General features: G+C 35.0%; 1 protein-coding gene across 4 annotated transcripts in view; it reads right to left on the bottom strand.

The window, feature by feature from the left end:
• Window positions 1-15,494, bottom strand: part of LOC149802350 (cGMP-dependent protein kinase 1-like) — a 383,724-nt gene that overhangs the window by 30,224 nt on the left and 338,006 nt on the right. For all 4 annotated transcript variants that reach the window (XR_016420027.1, XR_016420026.1, XM_089951577.1 and 1 more), the window contains exons 7-10: window positions 12,591-12,685; window positions 10,980-11,051; window positions 4,989-5,060; window positions 3,744-3,831 (exon numbers count right to left, since the gene is read on the bottom strand). Coding sequence is in view for 2 of the 4 variants with exons in the window: in XM_089951577.1 (XP_089807703.1) it covers window positions 3,744-3,831; window positions 4,989-5,060; window positions 10,980-11,051; window positions 12,591-12,685 (327 nt within the window). In the remaining 2 variants the exon portion in view is untranslated. The remainder of the gene's footprint in view (window positions 1-3,743; window positions 3,832-4,988; window positions 5,061-10,979; window positions 11,052-12,590; window positions 12,686-15,494) is intronic.

The raw sequence follows: 15,494 nt of genomic DNA, 5'->3' as shown, positions 1-15,494 counted from the left end.
TTACAATTTCGTCGCACTAAACAGGAAAGTGTGTTTCTGTTGAATACACTCGTAAAAGTATGGAAGCCGACCACGATCTTGACGACTCGCGTTGAGACTGTCATAATGTTAACTTTAGCAAAGTATCACCACCAGTAGTTTGTCCTATTATGCATTCACGAGATCATCATACCAAAATATAGTAACATTAAAATATTAAGTTCAATTTCAGTACATGGAAGAACCGAAAATCCATTGTCTAAGAAGCAAACCTCGTATAGTTAAAAAAGTTTATATATTAAATTACAAAGTTCATGGATGACAAAAAATTAAAAAGGTTTCTCAAAAAGTAATCAATATACACTTGTTTCTGGCCTTACGGTTACTACAGCATTCGTTTACATCCACTGACATAGTCGGACAATTGTTGTGAGCAAACACTGCTGTCAGCCTCCCTGAGCTGCCCAAGTTATCTTGCAGCAGCTTTGTGACTGAATTTTCAACTAACAGTACGCGCTTCGTAGTTACGTACGGTGATTTAATGCAAATGTAACATTTCAACATATTTTTGTTATCAAGTGACTGTTATAAAGACTCACAAAAGGTGGAAAATATTCAACTCGTTTCATAAATACAATATTAAATCATACTCATTTGAGATCCATTCGGAATGTCGTCGTCTTTTTCCGATACAAGCAGAATTACTTAGACCCTCTAAAAGAGACTCGGTTTATCGTCGTGAAACTTTTAAAAATTGAGTTTTAGTACACAAAAATCGGGCTAGGCGTGCGAAGAACAGTCTTATAACATGATAGGTCTTGAAAATAACACTAGATCGGCGTTTCGACAATCAATGACGTACCTGCACATTTAATTTTTAATGTTATTCCTGCAACTTTTGCAAAACAAAATTGAAGAAATTAGTCGGTTTTAATCGTCTGCAACTATTGTTTACGTTGCTGTTAGTAATGACGCGTCATCTAATCATTGTGACGGCATGAATTCATTATGGCGTAATAACAACCAAGGGGGGAGGGCAATTCAAAATGGATAGTATTTACATCCGATGTTTTTTCTTTCTTTCCAGCATGGGGTGTAAAAGCCCGAGGACGTTCCTACTGATCTGAGATCCTCTATATATGTAATACCTCATGACATCACAAATGACGTTATACCGTCATAGAAAGGAAAGGCCTAATGATGGAGGCATTCGAATGTATTTTTAAAGTCATATCACGACAATATTCTGCGGTTTGATTTAAAAAAATCAGTATATTTGGTTACGCGGTAAATATAATTTCTAATTTCTGCTCATTGCAAATTAAATAAATAAAACTTAATCAATAATTGCAATCTTCTTCTGGTCAATGATCACAAAAATAAACAAAAAATGTGCAAATCGTTTCATAAATTTAATCTGAATGAGCACTCATGTAAGATTTTGTATATATGCAAAGGTAAATCAAATGCTTTAAGGTGATCCTACAAAAAAAAAATGATGCGTCTGCCAAGTATAAACAATGCATGCCAAAAACGATGCCTCTTCCGAGTATAAACTATGCGCACTATAAATGAGGGTACCGAGTATAAAATCTGCATACCACAAACGATGCCTCTGTCGAATATAAACTATGCACACTATAAATGATGCGTCTGTCGAGTATATATAAACTATGCACACTATAAATGATGCGTCTGTCGAGTATATATAAACTATGCACACTATAAATGATGCGTCTGTCGAGTATAAACTATGCACACTATAAATGATGCGTCTGTCGAGTATATATAAACTATGCACACCATAAATGATGCATCTGTCGAGTATATATAAACTATGCACACTATAAATGATGCATCTGTCGAGTATATATAAACTATGCACACCATAAATGATGCGTCTGACGAGTATATATAAACTATGCACACTATAAATGATGCGTCTGACGAGTATATATAAACTATGCACACTATAAATGATGCGTCTGTCGAGTATATATAAACTATGCACACTATAAATGATGCGTCTGACGAGTATAAACTATGCACACTATAAATGATGCGTCTGTCGAGTATAAACTATGCACACTATAAATGATGCGTCTGTCGAGTATATATAAACTATGCACACTATAAATGATGCATCTGTCGAGTATATATAAACTATGCACACTATAAATGATGCGTCTGTCGAGTATATATAAACTATGCACACTATAAATGATGCGTCTGCCGAGTATAAACTATGCACACTATAAATGATGCGTCTGTCGAGTATAAGCTACAAACGAAATTTGTACCTGTTATATTATGGCATGACTGGCAATCACAAAATTAGAGATAACAGAAGGTATTTATTTCAATTTTACAAGTACATTGACATTAGATTTCTGTTGAATTGCAATAGCATGTTGATAAAAGAACCGTACATTGTGATAACTCATGATTACTCCCATATCGGTAGATCACATGGTGAAATATGGCTCAGATGTATTGCAACAACTGTTGTATCAAACGATAAAACTAGTAAAAGTACAGAGATATCTGATTGTATATAAATTCAACACCAAAGCGGTAGAGTGGTGATTAATAAGTAGGTTTAATTAATGAAGTCTTTCAATTGTGATTACAGTGAGATATTATTATTATTATTATTATTATTTAAAGTTATAAACCCAGGCGGTAACTACCATGTGTTTTTGCCGTTTACTCTGTAATGAAGCAAAGACTTTAAAAAGTTCTCCCATGACTTTGTACCGGACGATTCCATGGGATTTAATGACTAATTCAGAATCAGAAAATTGTCATGAATTCCTCCTCTATTTTATCAAATTTATAATAAATTTATCCAAAAAGATTTATGATTTTATGGAAACAGTTTCCTTTTTTATCAAGTGCTGATACTGATGTAAGAAAGGTCTTTGTTAAAGGATTCAAGATAGATATACATGCAAGCAAAGTGCTCTTTCAAGTTTATCTCAGAATTTAAAGGGCGTTAGCTGTTTGGAGTCAGATTTATTATTCAACCTTTATATAAGCTGTCGAAAAATGGCGCAATACCTTAAGAAGGCATTACTATCGTTCTGGAAACGAAGAAACTGAACAAATTCGACTACAGATCAACCTTCTTTTTAAGGATCAGAAGTTAGAAGACGAGCTAGTTCAAAACAGAAGTTTTTTTTGTGGCCAAAATACTATTACATCCTAAGACAACAATTATATAATTCTCCGTAAACAAATATATTGAGAAAAATGAAATTATTTCTTTTAACGAAATACTGCAGCACTATGATATTTTCTTGACAAAACAGCCCATGCCATGCAGGGAAAGAATATGAAAATAACGTCGATGAAAGGCGAAAAGAGTAGATGAGATTAAGACGTAATGTCAATTTATATTACTAAATAAATGGATCAACGAAAGATGCGCAACTCGGTGTTAATTCTGCCAGTTTTGTCAGGAAGTTTATTTAAAGTGACAATACAAAAAGCCAGACAGAATTCCAATGTTTGTCTGACTACCGGCTGGTGCTGTAGAGACTGAAAATTCTTAAACGTAAATAAATTTGGTTACATACAATCCTTCTATAATGTAAAGCATCAGTCATTAGGTATGAAGTCATACAAATTGTCAAAGAAGTACACTGTCTTAACTGCATCTCAGTGCCCTCCATTCCTTTTGAGATAGCACCTGAAAAAAAAGTTACACATTCATTCCAATACAACAATATAGGTATAAAATGTTTAAATGCATAATTACTTACCAGCTCCACCCTGCCGAATCCTCCAACACCAAGCGTTGCTACGATATTTAAATCTCCTAGTTTCAGTTTGGCAAATTCTGCGTCAACACTAGAAAGAAAAGACGACAAAGCTGTGATAAATAAAGCTGTGATATTTTCTACCTATGAGATTTCGCGCGAAAAAGCATAGCACGCGTCATCTTTGAAAGTGATTTGTTCCCGTGCATTTTAGATAAACTGCTTCATGACCCGCTTACTTTTTTTGTTTCTGTTTTCGATTTTGTTCTTTTAATGACATTGAGAATGATGTTTTTCTTTCTTTCAACTGAAACCAAATATTTATATTGATTACATCTTTTTTTATAAATGACTCTGATATATAAAACTAGACCAATGATAACACTAGTACATGCTCACCACGACTTGATTATTATGAAAACTATGCTAATGATAACAAACTAGTGCATAATCACAACGACTTGACTATTATGAAATCGACATTTATCACTCGCTACACTGACTTGATTAGTTACTGTTTCATACAATGAAATTAAAGCAAACCCTAACGTACGTTCGAAAGGAAACCAACGAATCGCTTCAGGCTCTTTACACCAATGAGACATTTCGAGACATTTTAGTAAAATACATGTGAGGTATTGGATTTTATACAAAACTTTAATAATCAAATCACTGTCAAAAAGCATATAAATAATTAAATGTGATAAAATCAATTGAAAGATACCTAAAATCTGACGGACGACTGGCAATGTATCACTCGTTGATTATAGCAAACTTCAACAACTCTTACACGTACGTACGCACGCACGTATGTGTGTATGTATGTATGTATGTATGATTGTCAAAGCTAATTGCTATTTTATTGTGTACAGTCGGTAAAACACTCCAATGAGCTAAAGTTTCTTATTATGCCATGCAGCTCTAAATAAAAAAAATATGCTTATGTGTATGTCCAAGGATGTAATTAATGCACACCTTTGTCTGTGTGACATAAAAACGCCTGTCCCGACACAGATTTGTTTTACTCGTAGTTACGAAATGTTTGAACAGACCAAGGAAAAACAAAAAAAATGTTCAGATGTGAACGTGACGTAGTTTCTATGTGTAACATTCAACTTAGTATTTGTAAGAAATGCCATAACAAAGGAAAGATGATTTGTCTATCAAACTTCCAAGTTAGTTTTTAATCACTACTTTACAATTTTATTCTCAAAATGAAAACGGGTAAATTTTTAAAGAAACATGTACCCTTTTGAATCTGTCTCATCTTCGTAGACTCTCTTCAGCTCGTCAAGGTTACTTATAAGCTGCAAATAAGACCTGTAAAGACATTCAAAACTGATTTTACCACACAACTTATTGTTTTGAGGGTTTAAAAACTCATCTAATTATTTTTCTATATGTAATATGTATAAATAAGACCTCTTGGCGTTACTACTTTGTCTTCATGCCATCCAAGGTAAAGGTCAAACGAAGAAAGCATTCGAATATATTCTAAAATAATCAAACATTTCGCCAGATGACGTAGTAAATAATGTCACTGTACACATAAACCAATTAAGCATGGGGTTAGCCTCGTTTTCAAACCTCACTGGAGATTAATATGTGACGGGAAGATCGACATATTTGCAATGACAGTTTAGATTCTAGATTCTAGATTTTACTTTTTTATTTGACTCGCATCGTAAGGGGATGAGAATATTTCCTATGACTAATTGCAATTAATAATGAAAACAAAGCATGCCAATTTAAGCCTTTAGCGTAAAAAAGTAAAATTTATATAAGTTGGGATGTTATATGAACCATTTGTTTAGTTGTATACAAGACTAGTGTCTTTTGAGGTTATGTACATTATGACGTCAAAATTACGACGATGTTCACACTTTCGGGCGTACGAGGGGATATTTTTTCCGTTTTTCCTCAAACTGATATCATCGCATTCTTTTTGCAAATCCTGTCTGAGTAGGCACAGACTATATGACGGTGCTAGATATGATTGTTAAGCTTTACATTTTCGATAGTATTCGTTACTCTTGGCATCTACTTTACAAAGCAATGTTAAATCAAGCAAAGCATTTGTATATGTTTCTAACAGATTTCAGCTTGTAGTGGTATTGAGGTCATTCGAGCTGCAAAGAGCGGCAAACCACTTAGAAGAATATGCAAAATGTCGTTTCGCTTCAATCTTTTCCACTTTAGTCAAATAAAATAAGTATTTTATTTTGTTCATTTATAATGAAATTTATGAAATTCGTTTCATTTTTGCTGTTCACTAAGGTTCGCAATAGATGACAATTATTCTATTCGTTTCATAATTTTCAGCTAAGAAAACGTTCATGTAAGATCCTCTATACACGAAGCTGAGAGATAATTGATAATACATTTTCTAAATATCAAGCTGAGAGATAATTGATAATACATTTTCTGTATATGAGGCTGAGAGATAATTGATAATACATTTTCCATATATAAAGCTGAGAGATAATTGATAATACATTTTCCATATATAAAGCTGAGAGATAATTGATAATACATTTTCTATATATGAAGCAGAGAGATAACTGATAATACACTTTCTGTCTCTGAAGCTGAGAGATGATTGATAATACATTTTCTATACATGAAGCTGAGAGATGTTTGATAATACAGTTTCTGTATATGAGGCTGAGAGATAATTGATAATACATTTTCTTGTTATCACTGCTGGAGGCCTTTTCGTATTTGCTGTCTAAAAGAACGTAGTTTGAGATATTCTTTCTTTCTTTTGGGGAGTGTCATCTCATGTTTGTATGCTCATACATTCATTTTGTTGTTCAACGTTTCCTAAAAAAGTGATTATTATCGTTCTATTTATTAATTTTTTAGATAACGCTTTTCTGGTTTACACCAAATGGTAAGATTCTTGAAAAGAAAGTAAAAGCTTTCAAAATGACGCTGCCTGCTCATAGTTAACATTTCCAAATGACGCTACCTCCTCATAGTTAACATTTCCAAATGACGCTACCTCCTCTAAGTTAACATTTAAAAATGAGGCTACCTCCTCTTACTTGGCATTTAAAAATGACGCTACCTCCTCTTAGTTAACATTTAAAAATGACGCTACCTTCTCCAAGTTAACATTTCAAAATGACGCTACTTCCTCTTAGGTAACATTTCAAAATGACGCTGCCTCCACTAAGTTAACATTTAAAAATGACGCTACCTCCTCTTAGTTAACATTTCAAAATGATGTTACCTCCTCTTAGTTAACATTTAAAAACTACGCTACCTCCTTCAAGTTAACATTTCAAAATGACGCTACCTCCTCTTAGTTAACGTTTCAAAACGACACTACCTCCTCCAAGTTAACATTTAAAAATGACGCTACCTCCTCTTACTTAACATTAAAAATGACGCTACCTTCTCCAAGTTAACATTTCAAAATGACGCTACTTCCTCTTAGGTAACATTTCAAAATGACGCTGCCTCCACTAAGTTAACATTTAAAAATGACACTACCTCCTCTTAGTTAACATTTCAAAATGATGTTACCTCCTCTTAGTTAACATTTAAAAACTACGCTACCTCCTTCAAGTTAACATTTCAAAATGACGCTACCTCCTCTTAGTTAACATTTCAAAACGACACTACCTCCTCCAAGTTAACATTTAAAAATGACGCTACCTCCTCTTACTTAACGTTTCAAAATTGCGCTACCTCATCTTAGGTAACATTTCAAAATTACTCTACCTCCTCTTACTTAACATTTAAAAATGGCACACCTCCTCTTACTTAACATTTAAAAACGACGCTACCTCCTCCAAGTTAACATTTCAAAGTGACACTACCTCCTCTTACTTAACATTTAAAAATGACGCTACCTCCTCTTACTTAACATTTCAAAATTGCGCTACCTCCTCTTAGGTAACATTTCAAAATTACTCTACCTTCTCTTACTTAACATTTAAAAATTACTCTACCTCCTCTTACTTAACATTTAAAAACGGCATACCTCCTCTTAGTTAATATTTCAAAATGACGCTACCTCCTCTTAGTTAACATTTCAAAATGACGCTACCTCCTCTTACATAACATTTAAAAATAACGCTACCTCCTCTTATTTAACATGTCAACAGGACGCTACCTCCTCTTAGTTAACATTTCAAAATGACTCTACCTGATCATAGTTGAAACATGAAAAACCACAAATCACAAACATCTGATCCCTCAAGAATACGCAGATCTTGTTGTGCAATCGATGTACAACAGACTTAAAATATACAATGTTTAAACTTCGGATTTTATCAAAAGAAAGATGTCAATTACTACAATTAAGCACAGTATATTTCAATATATATTACAGAAACGTGATATGACAATGTTATCGTTTAAGCTCTTTCCAAATTTTCAATAAGTCCAAAATAATGTTTCCGGTCGGCCGACCGTCTCTGTTTTACTGGTTCATTTGCCGATCTTAGCACTTTTTCCCCCAATTTTAAAATTAAAAAAATCACTATATATATATATATATATATATATATATATATATATATATAGAGAGAGAGAGAGAGAGAGAGAGAGAGAGAGAGAGAGAGAGAGAAAAGGCCTGCATAATCGAATTTTTAAACCAGTGCAATAGGAAACACATATTTTGGGGGGCCTAATTGGTGACTGAAGAAAATAAAGAGACAACTATTCCACAAACAGACATTGCACATCCATTTATTACAACTATACCATTTCTGAACATCAGTTTTAATACTTGTTCGGCAGATATATCATAACCATTTATTTCAACAGTGCTTTTTCGAGTTCTGAAGTATCGCATTAAGCCATTTTGAATGCGAAATTGGTAGTGCAACATTGGAGATAGGGAAAAAGCTGAAAAATGGAGAACTCCACAAAGAGTGAATGCTAGTCGACGACCGTTGCGCACGATGGCTTTTGCAATCAAACCCCAATACTACGGTGTCGGTAAGAAAGTGCAAAATCACAACTTTGAAGGACCAGTTATGTAAAAGTATTCATTGTTAACCTTATGATGGTTTGAATAACGATATACCAAACGGAAGGTCATACGAAAGTGTTCATGAAATTATCTAATCGTTTATATCTTTTCCGAGCTATGGCGAAAAGTACATTTAAACTTAATCCTCGAGTTTCAGTAAGTTTCACAAATGTCTTTTGAAATGAAAACAAATATAAGCTTATATTTATCCCATTACGAAAACTGGCATTCATTCAACAAAAATGTAAGAAAGTGAAGTGAAATGACTTTGAAGTAAATTCGGATGCCTCTGACATTATGCATTCACTTTAAATGACATACAAACGACATATTGACGATATGAGGTGCGTGAAATATGGAAAGAAAAAAAAAGAAATGGATTTATGAACCCAAATCATGTGATAAATGTAAATATCAAATGCACAATCCACATCAGTCGACAATTAAATCACGTTCTTAAAAACGTCATGGAAGTAGTAATTTAAAAAAATATACTTTAATGTATATAGTCTAAGATTTAGTTGGTCTGATAAATGTATTATAATATACAATAACATCCAGGGCCAGTACTTGGGGTTTTAGCGCTCGAGGTGAACAATTACTCCACCTCCATCCCCCGAAAAAAATATCACTTGCGCCTAATTTAAAGAGTGGAGCTCTAGGCGACCGTCTAGTTCGCCTATATAATTGGGCCTGCCCTGAAAACTCTTTAACTAATATTGTTCAAAAGCTATGTTACTATATCAAAAACTTTATGCTAGCTGTATTAAATAGTAATGCACTTAAGGTAGATAACAAAAGCAGTTTCAAAAAGTAGTTAAATTTTGCATCTTTACTTATATCTGGTCATGAATTGAACGTTTCCCTTGTGCTTCTTGAAGTGCATGACAACACAGCATTATGGCATGTAATAAAATCAAGTACAATTACTACATTTGAAATTACGGCTAGATCATATTTGATACAACCGTTATATTGAAGCAATAATTTTAAGTAAATGCTACAATTATCAGCCTTTGCCGTGGTAGGATACGTACTAAAATATACACAAATATATACTCAATCTGTTGCGATCTGTTCTTATGGTCTTAGAAAGTGTTATCTTAAGTAATTTAATTTCGCATTAATCGAGGAGATTAAACAAAACAATTGCTGAAACGTAAAGATAAAAAAAGCCTGGCATGTTTCAGACGAACTATCACAACTGGAGTATATAAAAAGCACCAACATCCGTAGTGTTAATAACTCAGGATGTGCGCTGTTCACATAATATTTAATGTATTACCAGCAATGTTGCGTGATGCGCAGGCAAATTAGGATCGACACTGTTTACTCTACCTATGACACTACTGGAAGCTTCCCAATTATGCACACATAATGCTAGTATAATATGAATGGAAAAAGAAGGTTGCGCACAATTGTTGAGTTCCGATGATCTTTTTTTCTTTCTAGCTTCCTGTAAAAACTGTATCCCATTTTTACACCTAGCTTTTCATTTGATCCCCGAGTATCTTATATGCCACTTTTGTGTTCTATTCAGTAATTTGCAATACTGCTGTGAATTATGATTTCATGCGACATCGCTTACGTTCTGGCGCAATAAGCAATGTACGATGTGCGCAGCTGGTCACGTAAGAGGTGGATCTATAATGCACTTGTCCATGCATGTGCGGATTTTGGCACGTCAGAACTGTCTATGACGTGCAAAGATGGCCACGGGTTATACACGAATAATACAATGAAGTATACGAATTAATACAGGCCCGGCCTAAGGGCAAGGCGAACGAGACAACCGCCTTGGGCCCCTCGCTTTCAAGAAATCAACTCCGCAATGCAATTTTTTTGCTTGTTGCCCGTACATCGCTTGCTCTCTTGGAGCCCCACATGCTGCCTTGGGCCCCGCACATCCTAGGGTCAGGTCTAAATTAATAATCACAATGGATAAAAAAAAAAAACCACAATTAGTTGTTTCAAAACTATTCGAGTCAAATATTGACACTGCAGAAACAATAGCTAGATACTTCCATACTTCCATACATTAAACAAGTAATGGAGATCATAGCTTATACACTAGTTCAAAATGTCTCGATCTGGAATGACCCATATTATTATGTCACTCATGCATAGTACAAAACTGCAATCTGGTCTATTTCACAATATGCACAACATATTGATGTTTAGTGCGGACATGCAATAGAAAATTCAGTTTTCTTTATAAAATGACTACCTTTCCTGCCCGAAAAATTACTTACTCTCTGTCCAGTACAAGGCAGTCTACGCCAGCTGGATCGGCCGCAATGATGTTGGCTGTCCGAATATCCTCCCTAAACAAACAGTGTAATAAATGTCATTCATATATATATATATATATATATATATATATATATATATATATATATATATATATATATATATATATATATATAATATCTATTATGCCAATAATTAAACACAAAAACAGATATGCATATCAACAGACATACTGACATGTCAACAGAAAGAAAATTATTCATCCCTAAAGACTTTCCAAAAGAAAACGTGCTGGTCCAGACGAGTGTGCATGTGGATGCGATGTCAAACGAATACCCCAATACAGGTCAATATGAACACTTCAAACTTAAGGCTATGACTGGTGGTCAGTAAATCCTTTTGGAGCAGTGCAGTGCGTGGTGTGGACACTATGCATATAAGTATCAAATGGGTGGTGGTGGTGGTGGTGGTGGTGGTAGGCATAACTGAGAAAAGCGTTAGGGTAATGATACTTTGCGGAAGACTTCGTTATTATATGCACTTTTGTCTCCAGTTATTAAAGAAAACGGTTTCGGGCGTAATCACTTTTATCGTTTCAAAACAACACTGAAGCTTCTACGTAAAAACCAGTACAACGTGTACAATTATTCTATTCGGCTACATGGAGTTCAAGATTAGACACAAGCTAAAACTGCGTATAATTAAGCGTACAAAGTTGATCCAGGCTTCAAAGAAACATCATTTTCTCATAAAAATATTAGTACCGAGATAACATCATGTGTGAAAAATTTAATCAGAAAATTGGCACAAAATGCTGTTTTCAGTACAACGATGGGACAATTTAATCTACTTCCGAGGAGTAATGGACTATTCTTGAATAATTAACAGTCTTAAAAACAACATATAAAATATCTTATGTTTAACTGAAGGAAGAAATAGTTTGCACCTGTTTGTGCCTACATGATGCAGATACCGGAACCTCTTTTACACACTACTGGCTCCGTTTCCGTACACTTTCTTGCCATTTTACAACCATTCCTTTATTTTTTTTTACCATGTTGTACCCTTTGCATACCATTCCAAATAGTTTGATCGTCGTGCTATTTTGTTTGTATCTTTTCTGTACTTTAGGTACCGTATTGCTTCGTCTTCGTATGTTTCCATGTTGCAAAAGATCTGGGCCTTACCTAGATTTCACACGCCTGTCTTAAGCTAAAGACACACAGTGCCATGTGTATCTTCTATAAAATGAACATTGCTGAATTTAGCACAGCCGAGAAATTTTGCATGAATGTTGGTTTTGTTTGTTGTTTTCGACACAACAATATATGAAAGTTTTTATATCGTGCCGAGGCAAACGGGAGGGACACTCCACAGTAGCCGACCCGGACTGATCTGATGACAGGATTCGAACTGCACCCACTGACCACTGCAGCCCTTTGCATACAGGACAAATCAATAGTGCAATTAATTGTATAAGTCTATCTTCGTCGCTTTAGACATCATGTGCGACAAAGCAATCTTTAATCCTGATTTTCTTCTTTCGATATATCATAATACATACGCTTCCACATCTCATGCATGTATGTATGTATGTATGTATGTATGTATACCCTTGCAAAGCTCTTTCACCAAAGAATTCTCCTTTCTGTAGATGGCGTATTACTTGTTCCTCTGTCCCTTTTGAGCTTCGTTTCGTTACCTTTACCTGTAATAGACAAACATACAGCAGAATACAGAAAACAAGCTGAATGCTGTGTTGAAGCAATACTTTGGTATACATATACTTAGTCCACATCAAACTAAACCGTACACATGCCAATGGGCGTACGTGTTCGCATGCAGCGTGTCTCATTCGATTGATTTCTGAAGGGATTATAATTCAGTTACATTTTTAACAGCTTTTCAAAAACGACATATGGAATAAACAACTAATCCCGTAAAAGAAACAAACAAACCACGTGATTTTATTGCAGACTGTTCAAGTATTCTGGTATGAAATAAACGAGTATAAAATAACATGTACCGTACATGAGACAGCAAAAAGAGCCCAAACGTTGTCTTGTAGTAGAGTAAACGTTTGTGACCATTCGATCTAAATTGCAAGTCTAAGGTGGCAAGCTCAAAACCTGGCTGACGTGACTTTAAGTCCTCACAGAACCTAAGTTGGTATCCAAACGTTTATACAAAAATAGAGTTCTAAAACCCACAATAAAGAACAACTATTGGTTACAATATACCTGTGTGACCTCAAGAGCCTCTCAAAAGGACTGTCACTGTACTACACGAAAAGAATTTCAGAGAATTCAAGATGGGGTAATTTCTTCCTCTTATATGTCGAGTGTTGAAACCATTTCTGATATTCTTCAGCTATAAGATTTACAAATTGTCTGCTGTGATGCACATGCTGGATGTCAGCTGGCGCCATTTTCATTTAGGACAAATCAGGAATCAGTGTTTTCGGTGGAAAAACATGTCATAATGAATGTTCATTCAGGGCAGTAATGACAACAATATTTTAAAAACTGCTGTAATGACAATCTTACTGGATGCAGACTGGCGCCATTTTCATTCTGTACCAACTAGGTATCATAAGTAAAGTGGTGAAAACTCCGTGTTGATATAGTCATCCATTTGGGAGGAATGGAGATAACAATATTTTAAAGATATGGCTTTCCATTCAGAAGGAGTAGCAATAACAAGATTTTCAATATGCTTGCTGTGACAGCCAGATTGGCCGTAACATTGGCACCAATTTCATTCGAGACCAACTTGATATAAGAAGTCTTTTAGAGAAAATATTATGCAGATACGACCGTCCATTCAGGAGGAGCAGCGATAACAAGATTTTCAAGATGGCTGTTATATAGTCGTTATATTGGGTGTGCTATGAGCACCATTTTCATAAAAAACAACTGAACCTCATAAGAAGTCTTCTAGTGAAACCACATATCAATATGACTTTCTGTTAAGGTAGAGATGACAAACAAGATTTTTAAGAATGCTGCAATGGCGGTTACATTAGATATCAAATCAGCCCCGTTTTAATTTAGGACCAACTAGACATCACAAGAAGTGTTTCAGTGGAAACCCCATGTTGTGACCTTTCATTTATGAATAGCGATAACAAGAGTTGCAAGATCGCTGTCATGTTGGCCATATTGCACGTCATATCAACGCAATTTTAATTTAGTACAAGCAAGACATTATAGTCTTGTAGTGAATTCCCCATGTTGATATAGCAATCCATGTAGGAAAAGTAACGATAACCAGATTTTCAAGACAGCAGCTGTGGCGACGATATTGGACTTGAGATTGACACTATTTTCACTAAGGGCCAAATATACCATAGATGAATGTGTGTAAGGTTTCAATACAATCTTCCAAAAAGTTTAGGAGCGGACTGACAGACGACCGGCGACAGACAGCAATCCATCCCCGCAAGCTCATCTGGGCTATGTAACCAGTATAGCTAATAACGAAGCCTCATAAGAATTTACGCTCACATATGGAAATTTTTTGAGTGTAATTGGGTTCATCGTTTCCAACCACCTTCAATGCATAACCTGCTGCAAATGACTAATCTATTTAAAGCATCAGGTTATGTGATCTGACCGGCCAATCGGCATGCTTTCGCGGCTTCTTCGCGTCGAGGGATTCTCGCTGTAAGGGATCTCTGGCGTCAGTCGAACCAGTTTCGTTCTGCGTCGATACGTGTTGTCTTTTTTCAAGAATAATTTTTTTCAGCCTCAGACTTTCTTCATAATGCTGCATTTTTCGAGACGTGCTGTCTTTATTTCTAGAATAATTTTTTTCAGCCTCAAACTTTCTTCATAATGTTGTATGTTTCATCGTTTAATTGCTATCATGTTTACTGTCTTTGTCGAAATGGTTATGCTATAGTGTAAATACAGAATTAATTTTTTTGTTTTAAGGACCATTCATGTTCAACACAAAAGTTACAAAAGTGGTCAGAACCGAACAACTTTGGTCTTTATTGTTTTTATATAAGCATGTAATTTTATTTTTATATTGCTTCGATGAATGAACTATTCGGTGAATTATATCTTTGGTCTATCTCTCTTCCATCAAAACTATTGTGGTCGTAAAGAGCATTCTTCTGTGAATACATTTCTCTTTTCACCACGTATTGTTATAGAACCAGTCTGTGACTACGCTATCCTTTCTTCTCTCCGGCCTGCCGTCAACCTTTTAATGTACTCGTAAGAACACGTCATACTGATCTAGATGGAGGTTAAGACGAAAATTCGGGTTAATGTTTAATGGTTATGAAGACCTATACAAAGACCGAAGGATGCGACTAATTTACGAGCTAAATTAGCTCAGGTAGGAAAGGTTCTCAGTAATAAAAAATGCAACAAAGTCGGTAAATGTATGCAGGATATCAGTGTTGGTGGAGTAGGTATAAGAAAATATTTTACCAGTGAATTGAAAATATTGGTTTAGAGTTGCGAAGCCATGAGTGACAGTGCAAAATGTTTCCACTTCAGGAGTTT

Source organism: Sinohyriopsis cumingii, chromosome 3 (assembly GCF_028554795.1).
Source record: "Sinohyriopsis cumingii isolate HCF-2022 chromosome 3, ASM2855479v2, whole genome shotgun sequence".
Classification (NCBI taxonomy): Eukaryota; Metazoa; Mollusca; class Bivalvia; order Unionida; family Unionidae; genus Sinohyriopsis; species Sinohyriopsis cumingii.
This window is presented reverse-complemented; position numbering and strand designations above follow the sequence as displayed.